General features: G+C 41.8%; 1 protein-coding gene across 4 annotated transcripts; it reads left to right on the top strand.

Moving 5' to 3' along the window:
- The first annotated feature begins 1,039 nt into the window (after nt 1–1,039).
- Nucleotides 1,040–10,412, top strand: srebf1 (sterol regulatory element binding transcription factor 1). Of its 4 annotated transcripts, none has more exons than XM_034893804.1 (15): nt 1,040–1,430; nt 4,573–5,074; nt 5,147–5,241; nt 6,398–6,564; nt 6,708–6,839; nt 6,954–7,172; nt 7,263–7,377; nt 7,614–7,771; nt 7,925–8,141; nt 8,250–8,434; nt 8,603–8,864; nt 9,151–9,317; nt 9,589–9,757; nt 9,862–9,991; nt 10,186–10,412. In XM_034893804.1, exons 1-15 carry the CDS (start codon nt 1,325–1,327, stop codon nt 10,334–10,336), a joined length of 2,775 nt encoding a protein of 924 aa, XP_034749695.1. In that variant the 5' UTR covers nt 1,040–1,324; the 3' UTR covers nt 10,337–10,412. The 4 variants fall into 4 exon arrangements, with proteins under 4 accessions (XP_034749695.1, XP_034749694.1, XP_034749693.1 ...); XM_034893803.1 differs by having other exon boundaries at nt 1,041–1,430; nt 7,922–8,141; XM_034893805.1 differs by having other exon boundaries at nt 1,042–1,430; nt 9,883–9,991.
- The last annotated feature ends 86 nt before the right edge of the window (nt 10,413–10,498 follow it).

Genomic DNA, 10,498 nt, shown 5'->3' with positions numbered 1-10,498 from the left:
CCAACAATACTAGGCTTGCTGACAGGATGTTAATACTACTCCACTCCACATGTACTGACAACAACTGCAGTGCTACTCTGGGTCACTGACCTATTTTTCCACCATGCTTTTGTGTTGTTCCCCTTTGTTTTAATTTGAATGTGTGTTCACATTATAGTTTTAATTTGGCTGTTGCAGATGTGTAAATAAAGTTGACCTTTCAACATTGTTTACATTACTAATAATTATGTTGTTATTGTATGATGTTTACTGCAATACACAGTACGCATCACGTTACTAAGTTAAGTATACTTGTACTGAAAGAATGGATTTGGTATTAAATACATTTCTTTGGCCAAATATTACAATTTGCATCTATAGCCTGTATAGAAAGATATTCGTTGTATCGTTATTTATTCTGTTAAGCCACCTGTATTACTCTAGGTTATTTCCCTGCTGCTGCTACCACTGTTCAAAGATAGAAACATATGATGTAATCACTAGTCCCAGAGATGGGACGTCACATCACCCCACTCGGCTCCTGGGCTTCCCATTGGTCGATTTTACTGGTTCTACAGGAGGAGCCGCTTCTTCGAGTCAAACAAACTTGTCTTTCAGTAGCTCACGCCTGCTCGTTTCTCATTGGCTGTTGGGGGCAAGCACACAATAAACACATCCAAGCTTTCACTAAAAAACACAGTTTAATCAAATATATTCCTGTTTTTTTTATGTGCAGGACTAGGATAAGTAGCATGGGTTAATTGTTCATGTATTATATAGATATATATTATATATATTACAATTCTAAGCAGTAAATACTATCTTCTATAATACTTTTAAATTATACTTATATATGTATTCTGGAGCCATTATTCTAGATTTTTGAGTACATTAATGTCTCATTATGCATTTTCGTTTTACAAAAATGATGGCACATGCTCTACATGATGTCACCTATTCAGTAAAATAATCAAAACAAACTTGAAAAACAGGGGACGTGTAATCCACGTACAAAGGTAGTGATTGGCTGTACAGCTTGTCAATCACCATCGGCTAGGTGGGTCCCTTTCGGCTACAGCCGTAAGCACGTCAGTGCTGAATGAGCTTCAGTGTTTAGCTTGGTTTGACAAGTTTCCCTGGATGATCATGGGGGTAGGAGTGAGTAGTTAGCACATCAATAAAAAGTTGCAGCTCATTGCTTATGTTTCAGGTAGACTCGGAGTCTGACGATATGACAAATGTAGGGACGTGACAAGTTTTCCACTTCCCCCCTCTGAGCCATTCTCCAGCAAGTCGATTCTAACGTTAACTAGCTACATCGGGAAGAGTAGACACAAGAGTAAAGATGAACAGCCTATCTTTTGACGATCCTTCGTTGGATAATCTGGATCCAACACTGTCGCTTAATGACCCCAGCGATATTGACACGGCCCTCTTAAACGACATTGATGGTAAGAAATTAAGATGCAACTAGCTAATCCAGTCGCATTTAACGTTTGTGGCTACACCAACAACAATACTTATAACATAACACTAACGCTAGCTAACGTTGATGTTACCTCATGCATGCAATGTGTGTTTAGTTTGGTTGCGTCCTGTGTTTTACATCTAGCTAGCACTAACGTAATACCAGTCAAATTAAAATGTTACAGCTCACATTGTACCTTTCATCAGCCATCATTAACTTCTAGCTAGCAAACGTTAACCATCTATCTTACGTTAACTAGTATCAGTTGAAGGTTATTGAGGTGATAATAGGTTGCCTTGTTTAGAGTTGTGTATTGCACTTACGTTATTTATCATTATGTCCTAATAGTAACCGACTTTTAGAGCGGTTTAGCTATGCTAATAGGAGAGGCTAACGTGCTACTAAATGGTCGCGAGTGCGCCCCGCCCCCAGCCTGCTCCACAGACAGACAAGGGTTACTGTCGTTCATTCTTCCACGTTGGGTTCACTACCTCAGTTGACCGCCTTCACAAATGTTATGTATCGCTTTTTGGCAAAAAAGACATTGACACTGTTCGTTTTTTGTCATGTTTCTTGTAAACACTTGCTTGTTGTTTTGCAGTAACATTATATACTTTTTTTATAAATAAAAATGCATATGTGTGTATTAATACTGGCGTAGCAATTCAAATGTTTTTGTATGTGTTATGTTCACATTCTTCTCACTACAGGTTTGATTTAGCTAGCTAGTTAGCTAATGTAGGGATGTATCGTTAGAGTATGGACAACATTTTATATTATCAGGTTCCCATTTAATGTAATAGTTAATACGGGTATATATTTTTATGATAATAGTCGTAGTGTATTTGTACAAAGCACCACTGCGTAAACTGTAGATGGTAAAAAGCAAATCCTGCAGACGTGCTCGTCATCTTCCCAAATTTGACCGACAGTAACCCTTGGTGATGCTGCTCGACGGTAACCTCGCGCGGAGCCACAGACAGCGCTCTCTCTTTCCTGTCTTGGGCAAGTCTCTGAGACGCGCTCTGATTGGCCAAGAACGATCACCTCATACAAAACACTGGACTACAAATCCAGGATGCTGCGTTTAACTGCAGATGCAATATACACTCAGTTTTTATCCAAGTATATTCCTGTTAGACTTCATCAGGTCCAAATGAGAGATTATAAAATATTTGGATAATTTTGTATCTCTCTATAGCAAAATATATATATATAACGGTGCCTTAAATACGCTTTGAACATGATATGGAGCATAATGATTTAAAAGCATTAATCAGTAAATGTATGGTAAATATCCTACATTTTAGAGCCCTTATGTTCAAATCTTGCAAATGGGAACCCATTAGTCAATAGTTTAATAATTTTTTCCTGTCTAAAAAGTCAGGGCATTAACCACATTTTGGAGGTTTGTTTTATGTGAAATGAGGCCAGATTAAAATGCATTCAAAAATCACAAACTTGTGCCAACATGAGTGAATAAAAAACTTGTTTGTGTATGTTGGAGATGGAAATTAAATTAATTGAAGGAAAATATTGCTTAATGTAGAATTAGGATATTGGCCTAAACTGGTAAATATATTACAACATCTTTGGGGCAATATTTGCCCCTTAGTCATGTTTTTTAGGGGCACTCTGAGATTTGTTGGTACATTTTTGGCCTTTACCCCCCCCTTAATTTCGGACACAGTTTGTTGCGAGAACATAACTAAGTTAGTTTCATGGCTCTTTCATATATTTGTCACAGTACAATGGATCGGTTTTCTGCTTTTCAGATTGCACATGGGTTCACAAGCATTCAATATAGAAAGTACCCTATATGTGTACCTGGTGCTTGGTGTGTTTGATTGTGTGTAAGGCTTTATTGTGTATGTCCGCATCAGAAATGGGAAGTAACAAAGCATAAATACTTTGTTACTGTAGTCAAGTAGTTTTTCTAGATATTTTGCTTTACTATTTCTTCGTGCTGACTTTTTACTTTTGCTCCTTACATTTTAACACAAATATCGTACATTTTACTCCTTACATTTTACAAAATTGTCTCCCTACTTTAGTTTCAAATAATTTCACTGGAGTTACCGTTATCATTTTTCGCATCATAAATACCAAATTCAATCTAATTGGATGGGACTATAGGCTGCACTTGACGCACCGCTCAAAGATGTTGACTCGACAAATTTGGCGGCATTCATTCGCGGCAAATCATCGCCGCTTGATTGCGATAATGTTAACCCATAGTAGTATGGATGTTGACTTGATTGAAAATGAAGAAAACGGAGATCCCAGAGATTCGGCAGACAAGCAACAAGACATCCGATCATCCTCGGCCTTATCTGAGAGAGATATTTGAGATAGTAGGCATTAAGAATGAGTCCTGGCTAATGTGCTGTGTAACTCTAAAAGTATTGGAAACTTCTTAATAAATATCAGTTTAGTAATTCAAAATGTATCCTTTTATTTTCTTTCCAGAAGCCATATCTGAGCAAACACATACATACAGATTTCGTCAAATGTTATTAACATTATTAAACTTGATCTGTGAATTCTCACAAAATCACAATTAAAGTCATGTCTTGCTACTCAGTCAAAATTCTATTAACCTGGAGTCCCAGTTTCCGTCACAATAATCATATTATATGTGATGATTTAGATCTATTGGCAGACATCCATTTAAAATGTAGGCCATGGTATTAAAGAGCCCTCCATGTCCACGGAAGTTTCTCAGCTTGCACTCTAGTAACATGTGTGGTCCAGAACTTTTGCTTGAAAAATGGTTGTCATTCACACGGCTACTTTTACTTTCATACTTTACGTACATTTCCAAGCCTTTACTTTGTTAATAACTTGAGTGAAGAAGTTAAATCATTACTTCTGCTTTTACCAGTACTATTAGAAGAGTATTTATTAACACAAGTATCTGTACTTCTACTTGAGTACGGGAAGTGAGTACTTTTGCCATCTCTGGTCAGCATGCACTTTGACATGGGTTTCATATGTATCCCATGCCCCATAAATTAGAACTGGTTCCAATTCAGAACTGCAGATCTCCACTCTCCATCAAAGTTATTTTTGAAAACTCTTATTAATCTTTCTACTTGTTGGCTCTGATTTCTCTCCCTCTTCAGACATGCTACAGCTCATCAGCAACCAGGACATGGAGTTTGGAGGACTGTTTGATAACCCTCCATACACAGTGCCTCCTCCCACCCAAGAGCTTTCTGGTTTGACCCAGTCCATCACCTCACCTGCCCCTCCAACCACAACTACAACACCTCCACCTTCATCTTCCTCTTCCATCCTAAGCAGTAGCCCCCACCTGGATGCGCTCCTGGGCCCTCCCATCACCCGTAGTTCCTCCACGCCAGACAAGGCATTCCAGCCTCCCACCTTCCAGCAGTCCCCCCTGGCCCAGGTGCCTAACTCCACACAGAGGCAACAACCAGCCTCCCCACAGCAGGCTCAGAGCCTCAAACAGCCCCAGGTGGAGCAGCCCCAACCCGTTCTCAGCCCGTCCGCCCCCGCCCAGGCAGCTTCACCTCATGGCTCACCAGCACCAAACCTGGTTTTTAGCTCCACGGCCCAGGCCCTCTTCACCTTGCCTGCGCCTCAGACGCCACCTCAGACTCCGCCTCAGCTCCAGCCTCAGCTCCAGCCTCAGCTCCAGCCTCAGCTCCAGCCTCAGCTCCAGCCTCAACTCCAGCCTCAGCCCCAGCTGCAGCTGCAGTCACAACTTCAACCCCAGTCTCAGTCACAACCGGTCCAGACCAACTACAGCAACCAAATCAGCTACACAAGTAAACACTCTTTGATGGTGACAATGGTTTATTCTAGTGTCTATTGTGGCTACCTGTTTGAGTTAGATAGTACAAGATAGATATCTACAGGTTCTTAAAATGGCCTTTATAGAGGACACCAGTGCTACATTATTTTAGCCAATAGGAGCCATAATGTTTGGTTTTGAAACTGCAACGGTTATAAATGTTATTTTTTAAGTGATTATACTGCAACAGACCTTCTCACTAATACGCGTAAAGGGTGTTTTCCTGCATGCATTGCTAATTTTTTTAGCTCTTGAGATATAGGGCGTCAACGCCCGGGGCTATTCAAAATGCCACAGAACACACAAACCACCACATGTATTGCATTTAGCAAGCTAGGACACTAGTTGATTCAACCTTAGCTGAGGTCCAAGTCCTGCTCTCATAGACTTTTTTCAGCAGCGTGAGAGTCTCTGAGCTAAATGAAATTGCTTTGTCTGGGCTACCCATTGTTATTGTATATACGGCATATCTGCAGTCATGTCCACTGAAAAAACCTGATTGTTACCAGTTTTTTTTTTTGTGTAGTGGGAAGTAGTAAATTAATTGTTGCTTTTTAATTATTATGGATGCAATTCATTTTTATTACCTCTTTAAAACTTCCCAACCCTGGTACTGACAGGTGATTGCAATGGCTAGCCCAGTTAGTGCTGATAAGAAACACAAGGTGACACGCTGTTGCTGTCACTTGTTTCCAGTGAGATTGTATTTCTCCAATTGCCATACAAACTCAAGTGTAGTAGAGTTGCTTCAATAACCAATGAAAACCAATTCAAATATCACTTTCTTCTTTTTATTCTATTTACCTTTTTATAGGCCAATACCAGTATGTTTCTTTTTCGTCAGTACCAATTCAGGCTTAGTGAAAATGCTTGCGTAGACATTACAAGAGTTTGTCGTAATGTAAAAAAAAACGTGGCTTTTTTTTTTTTAAGGATGTAACAGGTGACATGCCATTTAAAATATCACACTTGTTGACAAACTGTCACATCACAGCAGTAAAAAGAATGCAATAATAACTATTTTCTTTTTAAAGCTGATATTGGCTGATACCATTGTCGTGGGTATTTCACATAATTAAACTGTTTGTTTGAATTTATTTTGAAAAGTCCTTTGCAAAAATATTTTCCAGCTGCCAGTGTGAGCCAACCCACAGCGATCTTGTCATCATCACCTCCAAATGGACAGCCAGTGACCATCCAGGCTCAGCTCCCAGGGCTGACGACCACGTCTCCTATCCTGGCCACGTCAGCGAGCCCGCCAGTTCAAACCATTGCACCCCACATACAGCAAGTACCTGTAAGTGTGTTAGACTGGCACCTGAGTGAGCCTGAATGGATTTGTACATACAAAATAAATACAGTGTACTCCTTGTTTGTGTATTATGGAACCAAAAGCCAAATTGTATATTGTCTTTACTGTAAGTGTGTGTTTCTTCTCAGGTTTTGCTACAACCCCAGTTCATCAAGGCTGAGTCTCTGCTGCTGACCACTTTGAAGCACGACCCCTGCATGGTCACTACTATGGCCTCATCCCTGGCCACCAACACCCCAGTGCAGAGCACTTCACTGCAGGTAAGCACAACATGTGCAACTCAAAACTGAGATCCTACTGTGTTTAAATATGATTTTACTATGCATTCTTTATTTTCTGCCCCCTCACGTGTGCCATCTTATTTACTTCTTCAGGCCTTTATGGGTGGTGGTACCATCCTGACCACGGTGCCCGTCATGATGGACACTGATAAGCTGCCTATCAACCGCATCGCCATCAGCGGTAAGCCGGTGGGCCTGCCACCTAAGGGAGAAAAGCGCACAGCCCACAACGCCATCGAGAAGCGCTACCGCTCCTCAATTAATGACAAAATCCTCGAGCTCAAAGATCTGGTGGCTGGTACTGAGGCCAAGGTAGGAAAGGATATCATTTTATTTGATTGCAATCTCTTCATGTCATAGGGAAGAAGCTAATCTTATCATTTAATTTTTACTTTCTCATAGCTCAACAAGTCTGCAGTGCTAAAGAAAGCCATCGACTACATTCGTTACCTTCAGCAGACCAACCAGAAACTCAAACAGGAGAATATGGCTTTTAAAATGGCAGCCCAGAAAAACAGTACGTGCTTAAAAGCTGTCTGTCTTCTTTATTTCATAACCGCTTCCCTGCAATTTATTTCAATTCCTTGAAAGTAAGTCATTCAGTTGACCTTTTGTGATGAGTTCTATTGATAGCCACTGTTATCCTGGAATGACAGAAATAAAAATGTTCTAAGTGAAATTGAATTGATATCTTTACTTTAGTACCACTGATCTTGAACTGCTCTCTTCGTCTTTTTTTTCCCTTTTCTTCAGAGTCTCTCAAGGACCTGGTTGCCATGGAAGTGGATGGACCGGCTGATGTGAAGAACGAGCTGCCCACCCCGCCAGCCTCTGATGTGGGCTCCCCCAGCTCTTTCTCACACTGTAGCAGTGACTCAGAGTCTGACAGTCCGATGGGGGAAGACACTAAGGTATGCAGTAGTATTGTGGCGTAGTTTTGACAGTCAACAGGTTAAATCCTTTATCAATCACCGCTGTACTCAGCGAAATACAATATGTAATTACTACCTGTGTAACTTTTGTCACATTGATCTTATCTCTCCGGTCTCTCTTCTACTTAGCAGCCCAGTGTGGGCATGTTAGACCGATCGGCAGCAGGAGGAAGTGCTGGCGGCATGTTGGACCGTTCTCGCTTGGCCTTGTGCACCTTCACCTTCCTCTTCCTCTCCCTCAACCCTCTGGCCGCCCTGCTCTGCTCATCCGGTAGCAGCTCAGTTGGAAGCCCCTCAGCTACTGCCACCCATCCTGCAGGAAGAAGTGTCCTGGGTTTGGATATTGCAGGTAAAATGAAGCCTTTGTCAGTAAGACTGCCAAAAAAAAAATAAACTGTTTTGAAATTGTATAAGAATCTAATTTCACATGATGATAAATGAAATGTGTTTTTTGTAGCGGACTCATGGGGCTGGATGGATTGGATGCTGCCAACTCTACTGGTGTGGCTACTGAATGGTATTCTGGTGTCAGGGGTTCTGATCCGACTGTTGGTGTATGGAGAGCCTGTAACCAGACCTCACTCTGGATCCTCTGTCTTGTTCTGGAGGCACCGCAAGCAGGCTGACCTAGACCTAGCTAGAGTATGTCACTGTCGTTGCCCCCCCCCAATATACTGATCATTTTGATTATAAAAGTGATTTTAAAAGCATCATCCCATTCCAAAAGAAAGATCTGTATCCCCAGATTGTTCCTCAGGAGTTACCTTTTATCTGTTCTTCCTCATCACTGATCTCTTTCACCCTGCCCAGGGAGATTTTGCCCAGGCCAGTCAGAACCTATGGACCTGTCTGAAGGCTCTAGGTCGTCCTTTACCTATCTCTCAGTTGGACCTAGCCTGTTCTGCACTCTGGTCCCTGCTAAGATTCTGCCTTCAGCGCCTTTGGGTGGGCCGCTGGCTGGCTACCAGGGCCGGGGGGCTGCGATCTGACCGCCCCCTGAAGGAGGACGCCTGCAAAAGCAGCCGAGACGCCTCCCTTGTTTACCACCGCCTGCATCAGCTTCACATGACAGGTCAGTTGGTGGGAAAAACCCTGTTTCAAAATGAAATCAATGTGGGAGACTGAACACTGTAGGGTGGCTTATTGAATTAACAGTATCTCAGATGATTAAAGTGCAAACTCAGGCCCCCCCCCCCTTTTTGCTGCAAGACTTGACTTGTTGACACGTTGATTCAGTGTGCCAAGAAAACCTTTTTTCACTATACTTTTTTATGACTGTTGCATTACTGTTATTCTCTGTAAAATAATATATATAAATAAATATACATTCTTTTCCTTTTTCATATCTGTGCATACAGGTAAGCTGAATGGTAGCCATCTGTCAGCAGTCCACATGGCTCTAAGTGCGGTAAACCTGGCAGAGTGTGCTGGCTCCTGTTTGCCTGTAGCCAGTCTGGCTGAGGTCTACGTCTCTGCAGCTCTACGGGTCAAAGCCAGCCTGCCAAGGATCCTGCATTTTACCTCTGTAAGTCCCCTTCATTTGCACATGCACGTCTTTTAAAATGTGCAAATGTCATATTTTATTTAATTGTTTTTGTGTGGATGCTGCCAGAATAAATGTAATTGCACATTATCCTGTTTAGAGTTAGTTGATGTCTATCATGTGTAATTAATATGACAATGGGACTTGCTGAAACATCATTAGTAAACTATAAGCTGTGTAATTCTGTCCACATCCAACTAAAAGAAAAGAAATGAGAGTGCATTTATTTATTTATTTTTTTTAATTCTGATAGCGTGTGTTCCTGAGCAGTGCCCGTCAGGCGTGCCTGTCGTCCAGTGGCAGTGTGCCTCCAGCTATGCAGTGGCTGTGCCACCCACTAGGTCACCGCTTCTTTGTGGATGGAGATTGGGCTATTCGCAGCACTCCCAAAGAAAGCATCTACAGCCAGGCTGGCAATACAGGTCAGTGCAGACAAACTGTGTTCAAAAATGGCTAATTTGTCACCTCTTGAGATATGTCACATAAGGCCTAAACTCCTGTTTTGTACATGCACACTCGTATTAAGGGTCTGTTGGTACTCTTACAGTGGATCCTCTGGCTCAGGTGACTCAGGCATTCAGGGAACACCTCCTCGAGAAAGCTCTTTACTGTGTGGCCCAGCCTCATGGAGAGAAAAGCCCCAGTCAGGGAGAGGGGTGAGAAAAGAACACACACTTTTATAAATTTTTTACTATTCACCCCACTGTATACCATTTATTGACTATTTGGCAACAAACAGTAAGGATAGAATGATGGGCTATAAACTATAAACTTGTAATAATATATTTAAAAACGTCACTGTATGTTTATGTGGTGGCAAAATAACCATTCAGTATGTTTCTCTTCTCAGGGAGTATGCTGATGCCCTGGAGTACCTCCAGCTGTTGATTAGTGCGTCAGATGCAGCTGGTGCCACGTCCCAGTCCTTTGCTATTGGCTCCAACATGGCCATTGTGACTGGTAAGTTGCTGGCATTTTTGGAATTGAGGAGTGTGGGTTGACTTCCACCCTCCCACCCCTTTTCTTTATCCTCACTGATCACAAATCTGAGCCAAAAGGGGAAAGGGAGGCAGCCACTAGATTACTTCATCTATCTTTAGTGCTGTCAAATCGGTGATCACTTTGGTGTGTGTGTGTGTGTGTGTGTGTGTGTGTGTGTGTGT

Source organism: Etheostoma cragini, chromosome 15 (assembly GCF_013103735.1).
Source record: "Etheostoma cragini isolate CJK2018 chromosome 15, CSU_Ecrag_1.0, whole genome shotgun sequence".
Taxonomy (NCBI): Eukaryota; Metazoa; Chordata; class Actinopteri; order Perciformes; family Percidae; genus Etheostoma; species Etheostoma cragini.
This window is presented reverse-complemented; position numbering and strand designations above follow the sequence as displayed.

Coding starts and splice junctions, on each gene's coding strand:
- srebf1 (XM_034893802.1), top strand. CDS start 1,325: ATGAACAGCCTATCTTTTGACGATCCTTCGTTGGATAATCTGGATCCA. Junction 7,772..7,921: donor CGATGGGGGAAGACACTAAG/GTATGCAGTAGT, acceptor TCTTCTACTTAG/CAGCCCAGTGTGGGCATGTT. Junction 9,318..9,588: donor GGATCCTGCATTTTACCTCT/GTAAGTCCCCTT, acceptor TAATTCTGATAG/CGTGTGTTCCTGAGCAGTGC.